The sequence below is a fragment of the Numenius arquata genome, chromosome 20, assembly GCF_964106895.1.
Source record: "Numenius arquata chromosome 20, bNumArq3.hap1.1, whole genome shotgun sequence".
NCBI lineage: Eukaryota > Metazoa > Chordata > Aves > Charadriiformes > Scolopacidae > Numenius > Numenius arquata.
In genome coordinates this window covers 1,579,991-1,597,664 of record NC_133595.1, presented here as the reverse complement: position 1 = coordinate 1,597,664, position 17,674 = coordinate 1,579,991, and the positions used below count along the sequence as shown (strand labels likewise).

Below are 17,674 nucleotides of genomic sequence, written 5' to 3'. Positions count from 1 at the left end.
GGGGGAAATAACGGAGGAGAGGCTGGGAGAGGGAAGGGAAATGGATGTTTTAAGTCAGTGTCCCTGACTCTTTATCAGGGAGTGGGGCGATTGGAGAAGGGTTTGACACTGAAAGAGGGGAGATGGAGATGAGATGTGGGGAAGAACTTCTTTGCTGTGAGGGTGGTGAGAGCCTGGCCCAGGTTGCCCAGGGAAGCTGTGGCTGCCCCATCCCTGGAGGGGTTCAAGGCCAGGTTGGAGGGGGCTTGGAGCGACCTGGTCTGGTGGGAGATGTCCCTGCCCAGGGCAGGGGGTGGCACTGGATGGTCTTTAAGGTCCCTTCCAACCCAAACCATTCCATGGCCTGGTTTTCCTCCTGCCTCAGCACAGGTCTGGGGATTTGCAGCTCTTTAAGTCAAGGGAAGAGCTGAGCGTCTGTTTGTTGGTGCAGAAATGGAGCCAGACGGGAGGAGATCCCACCATTTGTTCATCCTTGAGCCCGTGACTTCATTTTAGTCCATAGAATATTGGTTCTCTTTCACTGAAATCTCTGCCGTGGAGGGCCTGGGGTTCCGTGTAGGCTGCGATCAAGACAGCCCAGAAAGAGGGGAGCTGGTTGTTCTTTCCCATCCCCGCTGTACCCTGCAGCTCACTGGCTGTCACCCCTTCTCGCTTCCGTTCCGAAGGAGACACCCAGCTGGTGGAAGAGCTGCCAGGAGTTTTCCAGGAGCCCTTGCTTAAACGGGAGCTGGCACCCGTGGTAAAACCAGGAACTCTGCGCATCTCATAGAGCCAGAGACTTGGTAAGGAATGGGTTTGGTAGTACTCTCGTCTCCTGGATGATGAGCAGAAGTAGGGAGGTGATTGTCCCCCTGTACTCGGCACTGGTGAGGTCACACCTGGAGTATTGTGTCCAGTTTTGGGCACCTCAATCCAAGAGAGATATGGAGGTGCTGGAGCGAGTGCAGAGGAGGGCAACGGAGCTGGGGAAGGGCCTGGAGAATAAATCCTATGAAGAGCGGTTGAAGGAGCTGGGACTGTTTAGTGTGAGGAAGAGGAGGCTGAGGGGAGACCTCATCACTCTCTACAACTACTTGAAAGGACACTGTAGAGAGGTTGGTGCTGGTCTCTTCTCACAGGTAATTAATGACAGAACGAGAGGGAATGGCTTCAAGCTCCAGCAGGGTAGGTTTAGACTGGACATTAGGAAAGAATTTTTCACAGGAAGAGTGGTCGGGCATTGGAACAGGCTGCCCAGGGAGGGGGTTGAGTCACCATCCCTGGATGTGTTTAAGAGCCATTTAGATGTGGTGCTGGGGGATATGGTGTAGGGGAGAACTTTGTAGTATAGGGTAGATGGTTGGACTCGATGATCCCAAGGGTCTCTTCCAACCTAGATGATTCTATGAGGAGAGGGATTTATTCAGGATTTTAAGTCCACCTGTACAGCATTCATCTCTGTAGAAGCTTTCTTGCGTCTCTCTACATGGAGCAGCCCTTCCTAAGATGCCATCGGTGTGGATCGAGCAGAAAGGCACGAAAAATAGCTTGTTGCTTTAACCTTGTCGGATTTAGATTCTCAGAGAGAAGCTCCCTGGGTGCAGATCCCTCCGGAGATTAACGGAGGAATTTTTCCCGCTATTCGCCTTTATCGGATACAGAGAATTTTTAGCCTGATTCCCCGTTTGCGACACACAAAGGGATCCTCCAGCAGGGCCAGGGCTGGCTGATGAACGCCGCTTTTCGACGTCACCGGTAGGACATGCTCATTTTAAACATGACCCCGGGCCATCTGAAAACAGTGCCGACAAAACACGCTATACCAAAATTGGGGAAAACTATTTGCAGCCCTGTTGGTAAATAAAAAAGTCCGTGATTTACAAAAATAAGTTCCCGGGGTTGGGAGCCCTTATATAGACAAATAAGTAATTGTGTCTCGTCGATGGTGCTGAGCATCCGGTAGCTCCCGATGAGTTTGGGAGCTTCTGAAGGTCTCTTCTGAGGTTTGGGTGCCTGCTGTTGAAATGCTGAGCAGAAATCCCTCTCCTGCACTTCTCCTTCCTGCGCCTGGAGAACGAGTTGCTTTTTAATGGTCTCAAAGTGCCGGCCGGCCATCTCTCAAACTGGTACTTCCCTAAGCAGAAGTTTGGGTTGATTTTCCAAGAGGTTTTTTTTTTCTCCTATAAGGATTTTTTTTTTCTTTTTTTTTTTGCTTTTCAGGGGTCTGACTTTTTTCTGACGCTTGGTTTCCCACCCCTGCGGGGAATTTAATTTCTCGCCGATATCTGGTTGGTTGAGTGGAGCCGAGGTATTTGCGAGCTGTCGGGAGGCTGCGAGAGCAAGCCAAGGCATCTGTGAAACCTTCTATTTTATTTCCATATCAGGAAAGAAAGCTGGAAAACACACAAACAGGCGCCCCAGTGGCACATACTGGTTGTTTACATTGGTGTTGTCTCTCGTATAATTAACGTGTTGCGCCAGAGAGGAAGCTGATAGCCCCAACCGGCTCCTGCCCGAGGCCCGGGCCGTCATCCCGGTTGCCGCCCTGGGCGAGGTGTGATGGAGGTACCGAGGCGTGATGGAGGTTTCTCTGACCACAGGGTATTTTATATCGAATTATTCCTTTCTTCTTGGGTCTGTCGCAAAGCTTTCCCTCCTCTGCAGGTCCATTCACCATCAGGGGCAGCTCTCTTTGGGGCGAGTGAAGTAAAACCCCGCTATCCCATGGCTGGAGAAGTCTCCTCGGCTGGGAAGGAGCTTCCAGGAGCCTTGGGAAAGGTCCCGCTGGGAGGTTTGGGGCAGGCTGTGCTGACACCTATCGGCAAGAGCCTCCTTCCAAGGCATCCCAGCCAGCGGGTGTGTGTCCCGGCGGCAGCTTTGCCTTCTTTAACCTGACGCTGCCGTTGTTTCTTTGCCTTAAGGACCTTCTCCACCATGATTACATATGTAATACTCCAGATTAAATCCGCAATATTCACTTTACGGTGTATACCCTCCCCAGCATGATGCGCTTTCAAAGACTTCTCAAATGCTCGCAGCCTGATTTTTTTTTTTTATTATTATTATTTTTATTTTTTTTTATATCTTTCACAAAAGCTGTGTGTGAATATCTTTCACATCTGCTGGAAAAATCTCCTTAAATCCGGTAGGCATGCGGAATGACGAAGCACTAGCTCATGCTTGTCTGCCGTCCAGAAAGGGAATATTTATTCCTGACATGAAATATTTAGCGGGTTTTGGCGTTAAGCGCCGGATTTACCGGAATGAGGGAGAAAAGCGTGCTCCTTGAGCGAAGAAAACGGAGCGGAGGGACCGATGGCTTGGAAATGAGAAAAAGGGGGAAGAATAGAGTGAGGGAAGAGCTGGTTGAAAGGGAGACGTAAAGAGTGAATATGGGAGCGAATATCCCTTTGTGTGTTTTCTAGGGCTTTCGGTTGGTAGGTGTTGGGTTTTCAGTAAGCAGCTGCATTTTTTTTGCAGCAAACCTTGAGACCAGCACAGCCCAGTTCTTCCCAGCGCTCAGCTTTTTGCGCTTACTGGAGTAGATTTATTTTTTATTTTTTCCTTACGGTGCCCACAGGACGCTCTGTAAAGGATGGTTGAGGGTTTTTTAGCCCCCGTGGTAGCTGTAACCTCAAATTATGCAGGAGCCCTTTCCTGAAACGTCGGTAATTTGGGGGTTCTCTGTCTGAAATGCCTCTGCTGCTTCCCTCCTGCTGCGACAAACCAAAGGGGAGCGTGATTTGAGCCAAAAGTGTGGAGCTCAGCAGAGCCGGGGCACGCTCCGCCGCTAACCCGCACATACCTCCCTCCTTCCCCTGCAATTAGCCGCTTATTATGGGCCTTGTGTCGTCTGATACAGCAATTTCCATCCCTCCCTTCGCCTCCTGGAGGGGAAGACAAGTCGCAAGAGCCGAGCAACCCTTTTGTCTCCAAGGGCTGAGCTCTTTTTAATTAAAGCGTCGGAGCTGTTTTGTGTAGGATGTCAGACTGTTACTCAAATCACTTAAAAGTCTGCAGGGTATCACTTAAGGGGGGGGGTGTGTGAAAAAAACAAGTATTAAAGCGGAGAGAGGCGGATCGCTGGCTGGCGTTTGGATTCCACCCACCTTAGAGGGAAAAGCAGCTTTTGCAAGAGCGGCACCCTTTACCGCGGGGCCAAATCCGCATTTCCCAAAACCCGATGAGACGATTGCGAAGGGGAACGGGGGGAGGGGGGGTGACTTCACCCCTTGGAGTGATGCTGCCAGTGAGAAACGTTGGGGATGGACCCTAATAAAACCTCTCCAGCGGCATCCAGGGGCACAAATGGCATCGATCCTCGTTTGCAGCTATTAAGAGAATGGGGGGGGGTGGGGGGGGGGCAAAGCCCTGGGGCGTTCTGGCACTTTTATCTCGTAGCTGTTTGCTCAACTTGCTGCATAAGGACATTTTTGCCGAGCATTAGCGGCGAGTGACTCAGTAATCCTGTTGCGCAGGGTTCAGAGGGCACTGCCTCTCCTTTTTCAACAGCTTTATCGGACTCCGAGTCGCAGCATGTAAGGATTTCCCAGGTCAAAAAAAAAAAAAAAAAAAAATAAAAAATATGACTGTGACATTACAAAAGCTCTGGAGGTGACTTATCCTCCCCCCACCCGGCCCCCGACGGGGATTTCTGCCTCCACCTTGTAAAAATTGCGAGAAACCAAACCTTGGGTTCGACGCCGTGGGTTTGACTGGGCTTGTACCGTGAGCCTGTGTCATTGTAAGGTGGAAATTCAACCCCGAGAGCCTGGTGGGAGCTTGTTCTGGGTGTAAATATCAGGGGGGGCTGCTGTGGTTTGGTTATGTACACACACACACACACCCCCCCCCGAACTTTTAAAAAAACACCCTCTGCAAGAGGGCACAGAGATTTTTCCTGCACAACCCGAGAAGTATTTTGCAGGTGGCGGATGTATGTGCCTGCGAAAGTTTTATCTCCCTGGTGGGGAGACAAATCAGATCTTCTCCAATTTTTCCTTTTTTTTTTTTTTTTTCCTCTTGCAAAGCTGAATTCCTGTCTATTTCCCAGCAAGGAATTTTTTTTTTTTTTTTTGAAGCCAGATTTGAGGGAACACTAAATCATATGTGGCTTTGGGAAGGGAAAATGATACTTTCCTGGCTCTTAAATGCTTTAAAGTTTAGGCAGACCGAGTTAAAACCGGTCTTGAAAATGTTTGTGATCCCAATGCCCTGTTTTGAACATCTCGGAGATAAAAATGGGAGAATATCAGATGCTGGATCCGAGGCAGATGACCAGAGAGTCCTAAATGTTGGGGTTTGACTTGGGGAAAGATGCGCAACATGCCGTGGAGACATCCAAGTTCTCATAGGACTCTCTTTTGGCGGCTCCCAAATCCGATGCTGATGCTGGGATGGCCGGGATGCTCATGGTGCCGTACCCTGGCCCCTGAACTGCTTGTCTTCCCTTCGTGAGACCTCGCGAACTGCTGGCAGGGGAAAAGCTTCCAGGCAAATCCGCAGACTGCTGCGGAAAAATCCTGGCTGGGCTGGGCAGCAGAGGGATTTAGTATTTTTTTTTTTCCTTCTCTGGTTTCCCTTCCCATTGAGGGGAAAAAAAAAATGGGGGATTTCATGCTGTCGTGGAAGTTTGGGATGAACCTTGGAGTGACGGAGCGTATCGAGGTGATCCCTCGGCAGGGGTAGGTGATGGCGATGGGGTGGGTGATGTCTCCAGGTTAGGACCAGTGATTTGGTGTCTTTAAAAGCAGGGCTCATAAATCCGGACTGAGCATCGGTCAGTCGAGGCAGCGCAGGAGGTTTCTCCCTCTGCCAAGACACGGAGGAGAGTACGAGCAGATCCCCCAGAGGGGTACAGGGTTTAAAACAGCAACAAGGCACCCGGGAGGGGTCTGAGATCTGGCTTTTCTAAGCCAGAGGCAGAGTGCAGTAAGTCCAAGCCATGCTTTTAGCCCCGTTTCTGCCGTGACATCCAACAGCCGCATCCATTTTTTTTTTTTCCTTTCTTAAAAGCAATTTGCTTTTTACCGCTTCTTTTTGACTCTCCCTACGCAACGCAAGCTCCTGGGGGTGAAATCCCACAAATCTTTCTGTTCTTCTGCAGGTGGGCTGTACTGAACGGCTCGGACTTCGCAGAGGTGCAAACCATTTAGGAAACACCAGCGCTGGTCATCAGCCAATGGTGCTTTTCCTCCCAGACCGTCCAGGTTCAGCATCTCCCTCCGGCTTTTTCTTTGGGATGATAATGTGCCCTGCTGATAATGTACCCACCAAATTAAACGCGTCCTTGTGACGGGACCTAATTTGTTGAACAAATGTAATTTGTTGGCGGGGAGAGGCCGGCTTTGGCAGGTGGCTGCCGTGTTTCCAGCGTGGCTTGAGCCACGGCGGAGCAGGACCATCCCCTGGCCTCTTTATTTACTGGTGCAGGAGGTGACTATTAACCCCGAGCCCTTCCCGGGGATGGTTTCCTCCACCTTTGGTGTGCAGATTGCGGGCGGCTTTTGAACCTCGGGAGCTTGGCTTCCTTCGCGCGTTGAAATCCAAGTGGCTGCCGGACCAGCTCGATTTAATTTCTCGGCTTTGAAATTGGGAAGGCGGCTGAGGGCCTGGTTTTGTTTATCCTGGCATTTCACATAAATGGAATGGGCTGGCGATGGCTCCGATCGGCTCATTTGGAGTCCTAGGGAGATCGGCATCGTCTCTTGCTGGAGCTAAGGCGGCTTGAAAAAATCCATCAGATCGAGCCATAACGGCCCCCAGTTATTATTAATAGCTCTCTTCTCTATCTCCAGAAATCTTAGTCTGCTGTAATAAAATTCCCCCAAATTTATCCCCCTGATACAACCCCAGAACTCTTTCCATATCTTAACCTTCCCCCCCCCCCCCAAGACGGTACAAACCCTTGGCTCCGCTCCAGCGCGTCCCTCTTACGATATTTCCCCAGACGATATCGAGCTGAACCGATCCTTTCATCTGGGTAATCTCATCAAATGGGGCACCACGTGATTATTATTTATTTTGTTGTTCTCCCCCTCCCCCCCCCCCTTCATTTTTATTTCTCGCTGTGCTTTGATAACTCATTTTCGGAGTCGCTCGGGGCTGCGGGGTAAAAGGCTGGTCCGGAAATTCGTGTTATACGTGCCCTTAGAGCCAGGCTGTGCTTTTGTGACCGCTGATCTCTGCGTGTGCTGCTCCCGTCGCATTAGAGACCTGAATAAATGGGCTTTAAAAAATGCTTATAAGGCCAGATCTTAAATAGATAGCAGCCAAAGCTCGTGTCAGAAGCGATCAGGGGTTGGCATTTCTCTTCCAAACATCCGTGGAAGCCGGAGATCTTTGTTTGTTTGTTTTTTTTGAAAAGTATGTATCTGCTCTGCAAGCCAGGAAAATCCATCGACTGGAAAAAAAAATAGCTCGGACCAGCTCTAAGCTGCTCATCCCGACTGAATAAACAGCGTCAGCTGTAAAGGGCTCTTGCCTTCTATGTTTAGGGGTAGAGAATTGTGCTGCACCCTCTGCCTGCTCGAATTTTTATCCCCAAGGAGGAAAGATAATCTGATATCGGGCTGGATGGTGTTATCAGGGCGTGGAGCTTAAAAACCCAGCGAGGAAGAGTCCTCTCTGCTCTTCATCAGCCCTGGCCAAGGGAGAGCAGTTGAAACCAATTAGCTAACGATGTTCTTCAGCCGGCGGTGAGGAACAGAAGCCGTTTCATCTGCCAACGTGATCCCGGGGAGGAAGAAGCCCTCCCGTCTAAAGTCCGTTCCTGTGAGCCTTTGAAACGCCGCTGGGAGCTGGGACTTTGAGCAGGTCGTTACGGGGCCCCACGTAATTGAGCCGTGTCCCTTTGATGTCCCTGCGCTCCTCCGCATACTTGAGACCTGAAGTCACAAAGGCTCCCCGTGGCCTTCCCAGGGCAGGCGTGGAGATGCTCCTGCCCTTCCCGGGGACGGTGGTGGCAGCACCCACCCTCTCTCCCCTGCTTTAGAGATAAGTGCTATTAATTCCCCAGGTTTCAGCCACCTATTTCTCCTCAAACACAAGATTTCTGAACCCTCCCTGCTACGACAAGCTTGTGGTGCGTCTCTTTTGCAGAGCGCATCCGTAGGTATCCCGACTTTCTGGTTGGAAGAACCTTTGAGAGGCCAACTCTTCCTTTGACTGGTAAAATTCACGGGGTTTTTTTCCTGCATTGCAGAATGAAACTCCTCCGCTCATTTACACCCGTACAATGTCCAGTAACAGGCAAAGCTTCCTGAAAAACCGGGGCCGGGCTCTGCCCTGGGCTGTTTACCCGGCGTTGACTCATTTGGGAACCGTCTCAGTGTCTGAGGCTGGGGTTGACCTTCAGGTTACAGCAGCAGGAGGGTGGCTTTTCTCACTCCGCACCACCCCAGACCTTTCTGAGCAAAGACCCATTTCTCCATCCTGGGATGACTCTCGCTAACCATTTTTCTTTGAAAATAACCCAACTTAAACCCAGAACCTTTCACCCTGGTGGCATCGTTGATGGAGAAGCCCAACCAGCTGATTCTCTGCAGGTCAGGTTGAGATGTTTCTAGCAGCTCAGTTTGCAATGCCGAGCTTGGGAGAGCAACTTCACGCTCTGCTGGGGAAATACTTAGGCTGGAAACCCGCTGGTGTGAATTAATGAATCGCACACAGCCGCAGAGTGAGCCAGGAAAACTGGAATTTGGGAACAAAGAGTAACCAAATGTGACCCTCTTCTGGCACTCTCATCTCTAAGGAGACCTTGGGTATAGCTCTGGCCACGCTGTAGATGTTCCCCCAGCAGAAGAGTTAGAATAGAATAGTCGTAGAATGGTTTGGGTTGGAAGGGACCTTAAAGCCCATCTGGTGCCACCCCCTGCCCCAGGCAGGGACACCTCTCACCACACCAGGTTGCTCAAAGCCCCCTCCAACGTGGCCCTGAACCCCTCCAGGGATGGGGCAGCCACAGCTTCTCTGGGCAACCTGAGCCCAGGTTCTTCTTCTTCTCTGGGCAGCCCTTTATTCCCTTTTTCCCCCATAGGTGTGTACCTGAGAGCAGCAACAAAACGTGTTTTGTCCCTGGAGAAAGGCTCAGGGACCCTGTGCCCATCTCCTCTGTGTCTGGCCTGGGGGGGGGCGGGTTGCTTTTTGGCTGGGCTTTTCCCCACCCACCACCTGGAACCCATCGCAATCCAGTTGCTTTTCTCAGCTGCGGCACCTTAAAATAGCCCGCTCTGGTTTTCTTTTAAAAATAGTCGCGGGTCTGCGTGTCGTTACCTGCTAAAAACATTTCTCAAAAGTCTTACTAGGACACGGGAGGACAGAGGTTGGGTTTGATGTCCCAGTCTTTTTGGAGAGGGTGACGGTGCTCCTGTGGCCACGTGGGTGGCCTTGTCCTTGAGTTGCCCCCGCTTCACGCGCGGCCGGTTTTTTGGGGGTGATGTATTTAGGGTTATTTTGAAAGCGTGACTGCAGAGGTGGAGGAATCTGCCCGGTGCCGGTGACGGCCGTGGGAAGGAGGATGCTCAGAGGCGTCAACCCTGGCTTTAGCCTTTCCCGGGAAGCAACTGGGTGCCTGACACATCGGCGAGGTGGTGACACAGCACTCGCAGCCAGCGGGGTTTTAACAGAGCAGCAGGAAGTTGAGCAGCAAACTTGGCATCTCCTGAGCCGCGGCATATCGCCACGGCACCAAGAGGTCACATCATCTTGCTTGCCCAAGTCCTACTCAGGAGGTCCCTGGCCCCCCCCGTGGAGCCTTTTGAACCCCAAACAAGCCGAGCGAAAAGTCTTCAAATGATTTTTTTTTTTAGAGGAATGTTTCGTTCTGCAGAGGCGAGGAGCGGCTGTTAATTCACACAGCAAAGTGTTTAAGGTTTAATCGTGCCGCTTCGCAAAAAATAAAAAAAAATACGCGTTCGGTGCATGAGTGCCCAAGGGATCTGCCAGGAGCGACGCCGGATGCGTTAGGATTGGTATCGGTTCCCCCTCCTTCCCTGGGAAGAAGTCACTAGGTATTTGGAAGTAATTATTGCTTTTATTCAGTGCTAAAGCAATAATTTCAAAGGACACATTAGAAAGCTAGCAATTTCCTGCCAGTGAGTGACAGATGTTTTGCCATACATGAGATGTGCTTTCAGGCTCCTACTAATTACAGCGACACAAATTGGCAGCAGTTTTCTTCCCAGGCTCCCAACTCTAATTTTGCCTTCTTTTCTGCTATTTTATTTTTTTAAAGGTGGAGTCTCCCTGTTGTTGCACTTCAGTAAAGCCGGTGGCTGAGTTCAAATGTGGTTTCCTAACCTTCCCTTTCTCTCTCCTTGCCCAGGTTCCTACCCCTCACCCAAGGCTGGGGCCACCCTGGTGGTCTACAAGGACTTGCTTGTGCTCTTCGGTGGGTGGACGCGGCCGAGCCCTTACCCGCTGCACCAGCCAGAGAGGTTCTTCGATGAAATCCATACCTACTCACCTTCCAAAAACTGGTAAGAGCCCATCCGGATTCAAAGCCTAAGCTTTGATCCTGTAGAAATGTGTCTGTAACGCAGCTGGAGGGTGTCTCTCCCGCCTGGGAAGCTCTGCCGGGTCCTGGTTTCCCAGGTGTGCCTAATCCTGGTGTGTCTCCTACTGAAACAACAGAAAAAAATCCCCAAAACCACAAGATCCCACCGGAGACACGGGCACGCTGCTCTCTGGCACCTCTTGGGTGGGGCTTGCTTCCCTACAGCTCTTGACTCCTACTTAAAATCTGCCAAAGTCCCATGGAAAAGGAATGCCAAAGAGCATTCCCATCTAGCCAGGTGGGAAATTGGGAATGTGAATCTTTTAAATGCGTAATCGATTTGGCCGTGAGCAGCGAGGCCTTTCTGAGGAAAGGAGGAGAGAAAACCTTCGCTCCTGGAGATCTTGCTTTCAGTCATGGTCCAAAACTCCAAAGCTCTCGTGGCCCTCCAAGGGAGACACGATAAAAATCTGCAGCATTTTAGTAATCTCTCTGCCTTTAAAGTTCCTGGACTCTTAAAAAGCATCCAGCACTGACTGCGGGGATGGCAGGAATTTTCCTTTCTCCTTTAAAAGACCGTTCAGCTGGTTTCAGACCAGGCTTTCTCAGCGATGCTTGTGTGTGAGAAAGGAGCGAATGTTGTATCAAAGGGGTGATGGTTCCTGCTCCTCTTTCATTGAGAACTTTCCATCATCAAAAGTGTCAATTATCCAATGGATTTTTGGGCAGTGTCGTTAGAACGCTGTAATTAAACTGCGTTGGAAATAAGTCAGGGCGAACTTAATTGAAAGGGGCGATATTTCCAACTTGGCCTTGTGACTTTGTCATGCTTTAAAAATGTTTAGCACATTAGTATTTCTAATTAGTTTCATTATTATTTGGATCTTTAGAGGTTTTCGCTAGGGTTTTTCCTCTGTAAAACGTTCTCGAGGACTTTGCCGGCCCCTGGGATTTTTCTTTTTGCTGTTCATCCAGCACTTTCCTTCCCGACCCGACGGTGAATGTCTCTCTCTTCCCCCAGGTGGAACTGCATTGTGACTACCCATGGCCCCCCTCCCATGGCAGGACACTCCTCCTGTGTCATTGAAGACAAAATGATCGTCTTTGGGGGTTCCCTGGGATCTCGGCAAATGTAAGTCTGGGGTGAGGGTGGCTGGCAAGTCCTCCTGGAAGCCAGGAGCCTGTTGTGGTGGTCCCAGAATGGCTCATAGCGTTTCAGAAGGAAATCTTGGTGGGTTTTGGAGTCTGTGGGCTGCCTTAGTGCACCTTTTGCATCTCACAGCGAATCCCGTTGAGGCTGCGGCCCACAGAAAACCCAATTCTGCCCTAAAATTCACCCTGAATCCGTGTTTCAAATGCCTGGTTGTATCCTCAGCGCTTTTTGTCTTGTCCTTGCAGGAGCAACGACGTCTGGGTGCTGGATCTCGAGCAGTGGGCTTGGTCCAAGCCCAACATCTCCGGGCCCAGCCCTCACCCGCGGGGTGGCCAGTCTCAGGTGAGCTCTCCTTCCCTCGCTCGGCTCCCCAGCACCAACACAAGCCACCAGAGATAAACCAGGCACCGCTTAATTTCCAGCTTCCAGGCAGCCCTCAGCAGCTCTCCTGAGAGCTAGCGCCCCATTTCCACGTTATCTTTGCAGCCTTTGCCCGATGGGCCCGTTTTCTGTAGCCATCTGTTCGCTGAGGGCGCGCTTTTAATCTCCCTGACGCTCAGGCAGGTACCGTGCCGTGTCTCGCACATGACTCAGAGCTCTAATGAGCATTTTGAGAAAACAAATTGCTGTTTTCTCCCGCTGATCGTTCCCCGTGGCATGTAAGATCAATGAAGTGTTATCACAAGTTGGTTTGGCTCGAGGCCCTTGTGATTGCTCCACTCTCCTGGTTCTCGGCTCGAGTGACTCTGGATTGTAGCCGCTCAAAGCACGGGTTTAGCAGTGCTTGTTTTATTGCCTGCCCGGGGCAGGGAGCTCGTGGCAGGTGTCTCCATTGGAGCTGGCACCCCTACCTTCCCTTTATGGTCCCCAAGAAGATGGTCAGTGGTGTCTCCACCGCAGCCAGCAGCTCTGCCTTCCCTTTATGGTCCCCAGGAAGATGGTCAGTGGTTCCCAGTATGTGGTTCACCTCAGCAGGGGACCCAGAAGAGATAGGATGGATCGTGCTTGAAAGTTCCTTTCTTTCCATCCACTGGAAAAGGAGACTAAGGGACTGCATCACCCACCATCAGCATCTAACAAACATCACACGTGCCCTCCCAGTCAATCCTTCCCCCTTCTCCCTTATTTGAAGAGGCTCCCTTGCTGTTTGGCTCAGCTTTTGGAAGGATAATTGCTCTCTTCTGTAAGAGGAACTGGTTTGTGAGCCGTTTGGGACAAGGCAGTGGGGTGAACCCCGCATCCCACTTTGCCTCGGGCCCAGCAAAACCGGCTCTTCATCCCCAGCTCCACTCTTCATCCCGGGGCAGGCAAAATCCGGCAGCATCTGGGCAGCGAAGAAACCATGACCTGGCTCTGCCTGCACTTGGAGGCCTCACTGAAAGCTCTGGGGACCATTTCACGTCCTTCCCAGTCTGAAGCACTGTTCTTTGTCCCCTCCAGATCGTGATAGACAACGAAACCATTTTAATCCTGGGTGGCTGTGGTGGTCCCAATGCAGTAAGTATCCTGGGGGGAGCACGGGCATCAACTTCACCCGTCTTGCTGTAGCTGGGTGCTGGACTGGGGAGAGGGGGTTCTCTGCACGTTACCCAGGTGGCATTTTATCCTGCAAATCTGGGCACCCACGCAGTAGATAATCCAGAGAAGTCGTCTACCTATTACTAGAGCTGCTTTAATTAAGAAAAAGCACCCCAGGCGCTATCTGAGCAGCTCACGAGGTTAATTGAACCTCGGAAGAATTAGCCCTGATTTTATACTGGGGTAGAAGGTGGAGATGAAGGGATTTGTCCGTGGCCACAGTAGGGTGTAGTCACTCCGGGGTGGTCAGATCCAGATCTGGGTCACCATTCCTCTGTCTGCAGCAGCAAAGCGCCACTCCCACCTCTGATGGGATGATCTCAGAAGCAAAACTGGGCTCCTAAATCTCAAACTGGGCTCCTAAATCTCAAACCGGGCTCCTAAATCTGTCACGTTTCTCTTCGCAGCTGTTTAAAGACGCCTGGTTACTGCACATGCATGCGAACCCCTGGACGTGGCAGCCCCTCAAGGTGGAGAACGAAGACCACGGAGCCCCAGAGCTGTGGTGCCATCCTGCATGCAGGGTACGGACGCGGTGGGGTCTCCGCTCTCTCAAATAAATTCGCTGGTCTTTATTCCCTGCCCAGAATGCTCCAAACCCCCCTGTTTATCCCCCAGCAAAGCGCAAAGAGTCGTCCTGCCCTTTGTAACCTCTTATCTCTCCTTCTCCTCTTCCAGGTGGGACAGTGCGTCGTGGTCTTTAGCCAAGCTCCCAGCGGCAGAGCCCCGCTGAGTCCCAGCCTGAATTCTCGCCCCTCTCCCATCAGCGCCACGCCGCCCGCCCTGGTCCCCGAAACCCGGGAATACCGCTCTCAATCTCCTGTCAGGAACACGGACGAAGCTCCCTGTGTCAACGGCCGCTGGGGCACCTTGCGACCCAGAACGCAGAGACAAACCCCATCGGGATCCCGGGAAGGCAGCTTGTCCCCAGCGAGAGGGGACAGTTCTCCCATACTCAACGGTGGGACTTTATCACCCGGAGCCACGGTGGCCGGCGGTGCCTCCTTGGACAGCCCCGTGCAGGTCGTGTCGCCCAGCACGCCTTCCGCCGCTGAAGGATACGACCTAAAAGTGGGGCTCGCCTTGGCTCCGCGCCGTGGATCGTTGCCGGAGCAGAAAGACCTGCGTTTGGGATCCGTCGACTTAAATTGGGAACAGAAGCCGGCTTCCATCATCTGCCAGATGGACGGTGTGGAGGGCAGGACGCTCGGCACCGGCCTGAGGAACCCCCCTGAGCAAACCAACGGCATCCACACGCCACCCCATGTTGCTGGCTCCCTCCCGGGGGCCGTGTCTCCCGGCGCGCTCCGGAGGAGTTTGGAAGCCGTCAAAGCTCTCTCTTCCAAAGGCTCCTCGGCTTCTGCGGCGCTGAGCCCTCCATTGGCTTCTTCCCCGGGATCCCCGGGTGCCGAGACAGGCTCGGTGGCGCGGCCGGGCTCTACCCAAGGTGACGGCCATTCCTTACCTCCCATCGCTCGCCGCCTGGGCCACCATCCTCCCCAGTCCCTCAACGTTGGGAAGCCTTTGTACCAGAGCATGAACTGCAAACCCATGCAGATGTACGTGCTGGACATTAAAGACACCAAGGAAAAAGGACGAGTCAAATGGAAAGTGTTCAACAGCAGTTCGGTGGTGGGACCCCCCGAAACCAGTTTACACACAGTGGTGCAAGGCAGAGGGGAATTAATCATATTCGGTGGCCTCATGGACAAGAAACAAAACGTGAAATACTATCCCAAAACAAATGCCTTGTACTTTGTGCGAGCAAAAAGATAATGCGGCCCGAGCCCTTCGCCGCCATCACCTTCTCCCCTCCCTCTCCGCGGCTCTTCCCTCTCTTTTCCGAGCCCTCCCTCTGTCATGCAGGCGTTCAAACTGTGAATTTAGGGAGCAAGAAACCAATAAAAATCCAAGCAAAACCTCCAGTGCCGCCCCGCCGGTTCCCAGTAAGACCCCAGTTAAGCGCAATGGTATTTTACAGGCAGGGAAGGACCTGCGCCGCCGCGATCCGAGACGAGGAGGTAGGGAGATCTGCCATCCAGGATCCCCTTGGGATTGGGTTTTATTTTCCCAGGGGTTTGGGAGGCTTTGGATCTCTCCCAAACTCCTCCTGGGATGCGAGGAGAAAGTGGTTTGATAGGAACAAACTGAATCCTGGCAGGCGGGAGGCTCTTCGCTTGATTATTTCCGTGCTTGACTCCGTAAGGAAAATAACAGCAATACCAGGAATCTTCCAGCGCTGCAAACCTTTGCTCGACACAAACATGATGCCTTTTTCTCTGCCTCTCACCCCTCTGACCTGTCACTCTCCTTCCTGTCCTCTGTACGGGACCGTAAAAAGGAAGAAAGAACAGGTTTTTTGCGTCAAAATGCCAAAAATATTAAGAATTAGCCGGGTGTTAGCATCCCCCTCTCCCTGCCTTTGCTGGATCAGGCTTTGGGATCAGCCTTGATCCCTCTGGAGCAGCAAAAAAATGACACCAATTCCTCTAAAAATCCCATTATTCCCCCAAAGCTGAGAAATTTGGCTGCCGATTCCCTTCTAAACTTGAAGGTTTCGTTTCACCCAACGGCCCGAACCCGTTCAAGGCTGAACCAGCACCTTGTAGCCTGGGAATGGGTGGGGTTTTTTTCCAGCCAAAAAGATGAATATTGGTAAATTTGAGGGTGTGAGCAGCCTCCGTGGCAGTAACTGCACCTCATCTTTGCACGTGCCTCCTCCTTCCGCAAAGATTCAAATGAAAATCCAAAGGGATTGAACCTGCGCGTCCTTCTGGGACAACCTCCCTCCTTCCCTTTTCCATTTCCCCTCCGGATGATGGGGAAAAAAAGGGCGGATTCTGCCAGGTTTTTAGTCACCAACCTCCAGCACCCAAAAAGCAGGGAATCCTCCCCAAACCGGCAGCGCCATGACGTGGCCCCTTTCCCCTTCCATTATTTTTTTTTTTCCCCATCCCCACTGAGCTTTTTTTGCCGGTCAGAGCCTTAAATCGCATCCCAACCGCGTGGGGATGGGGAGGGTTTTGCTTCGTCTGCGGCGTCCCTGTAAATAAATCCCTCGTTAAATCTGGCCTCTCCCACTCCGATCCCAAACCCATTTGATTTATCCCAAGGGAAGTCAAAAATGCAGTTTTTAAAGCCCCAAAACCTCAGGAGCACCTAAGGGGATTTAGGAAATAATTCTCCACTTCTAAGCTTCGCTGCGGGGAGGGCGGTCAGGGTTTCGGCATTGATTCCCTCCTCCCTTTTGCATGTTTCACCCCCCGAAAAAGTCAAAAAAAGGGATGGACGGTGGTTCATTGGGCTGATGTTGAGTTGACATTGGGCTGATGTTGGGATGACGTTGAGTTGACATTGGGCTGACGTTGGGATGATGTTGACGTTGGGCTGATGTTGAGTTGACATTGGGCTGACGTTGGGCTGACGTTGAGTTGACGTTGGGCTGACGTTGGGATGATGTTGAGTTGACGTTGGGCTGATGTTGACGTTGGGCTGACGTTGGGTAGATGTTGAGTTGATGTTGGGATGACGTTGACGTTGGGATGACGTTGAATTGATGTTGGGTAGATGTTGAGTTGATGTTGAGTTGACATTGGGATGACGTTGATGTTGGGATGACGTTGAATTGACGTTGGGTAGATGTTGGGCTGACATTGGGTTGACGTTGACGTTGGGTTGACATCGGGTTGACGCCCCTCTCCTTGCACGGAGCATCCCTCAAGGGATGTTTTCCCAACATTTATGTATCCCTGTCCCCAACCGGTCCCAAAAATCCCCTTAAACAGCCCCAAACCCACCGAGCGGCCGGGGCCGTCCCTCCTCCATCCCCGTCGGTGGCGGAAAGGCATGTTCTCCACCGCTAAACCATAAATTCATCCCAAATTTTGACACCCTCCCCTCCATGAGCCGCTGGTGCTGTGAGCGAGGTGTTGTCCCGTCATCATCCCGTCCCCCCCCGCGACTCAGGTGTCCCCCCCCGTCACATCGGGCTCGGCCGAGCGTAGGAATGAAAGGCGATTTTCGGTGATATTTAAAATCTTGTGTACATTTTTTGGGGGGGGGTCCAGGGGGGTGGTTGATGGGTTCTTCCCCCCCCCCCTCCCCCCCATCCCAATGAATTTTTAGCAGTTTAACAAATAAAAAGGAAAAGAAACAAATGGCTGGTCCTTTTGGGGAGGGGGCTGGGGGGGAAGGAGTGCCTCGGAGGGACCCCCCCCCACTGTGAGTTTGGGGGTGAAAAGGGGGATTTGGGATCTTATTGGGTAAATAAAGGGCAATATTTCTAGTGGGGGATGTTAGAGGCGGAAAAAAAGCGGGGGGCAGAAGGTTGGGGGGAGGAACGGGAGGGTTCAGAAAAGGGGGGGTCAGTGGTGGAAATTGGGGAACCCAAAGCCTGGGGGGGGGGGCTGGAAATTGGGGATGGGGACCCCAAATCCTGCCGGGACTGGGGACCCCGTATGGGGGGGAGC

The 17,674-nt window shown here is 52.0% G+C and overlaps 1 protein-coding gene across 1 annotated transcript in view; it reads left to right on the top strand.

Annotated features, from left to right (window-relative positions):
• The window catches only part of FBXO42 (F-box protein 42), a 42,535-nt gene extending 27,407 nt beyond the window's left edge, over positions 1 to 15,128 (top strand). The window contains exons 5-10 of the mRNA XM_074161595.1: positions 10,304 to 10,457; positions 11,496 to 11,606; positions 11,873 to 11,969; positions 13,068 to 13,124; positions 13,613 to 13,729; positions 13,884 to 15,128. Of these exons, the coding sequence (XP_074017696.1) occupies positions 10,304 to 10,457; positions 11,496 to 11,606; positions 11,873 to 11,969; positions 13,068 to 13,124; positions 13,613 to 13,729; positions 13,884 to 14,981 (1,634 nt within the window). The 3' untranslated portion in view covers positions 14,982 to 15,128. The remainder of the gene's footprint in view (positions 1 to 10,303; positions 10,458 to 11,495; positions 11,607 to 11,872; positions 11,970 to 13,067; positions 13,125 to 13,612; positions 13,730 to 13,883) is intronic.
• Positions 15,129 to 17,674: the final 2,546 nt, after the last annotated feature.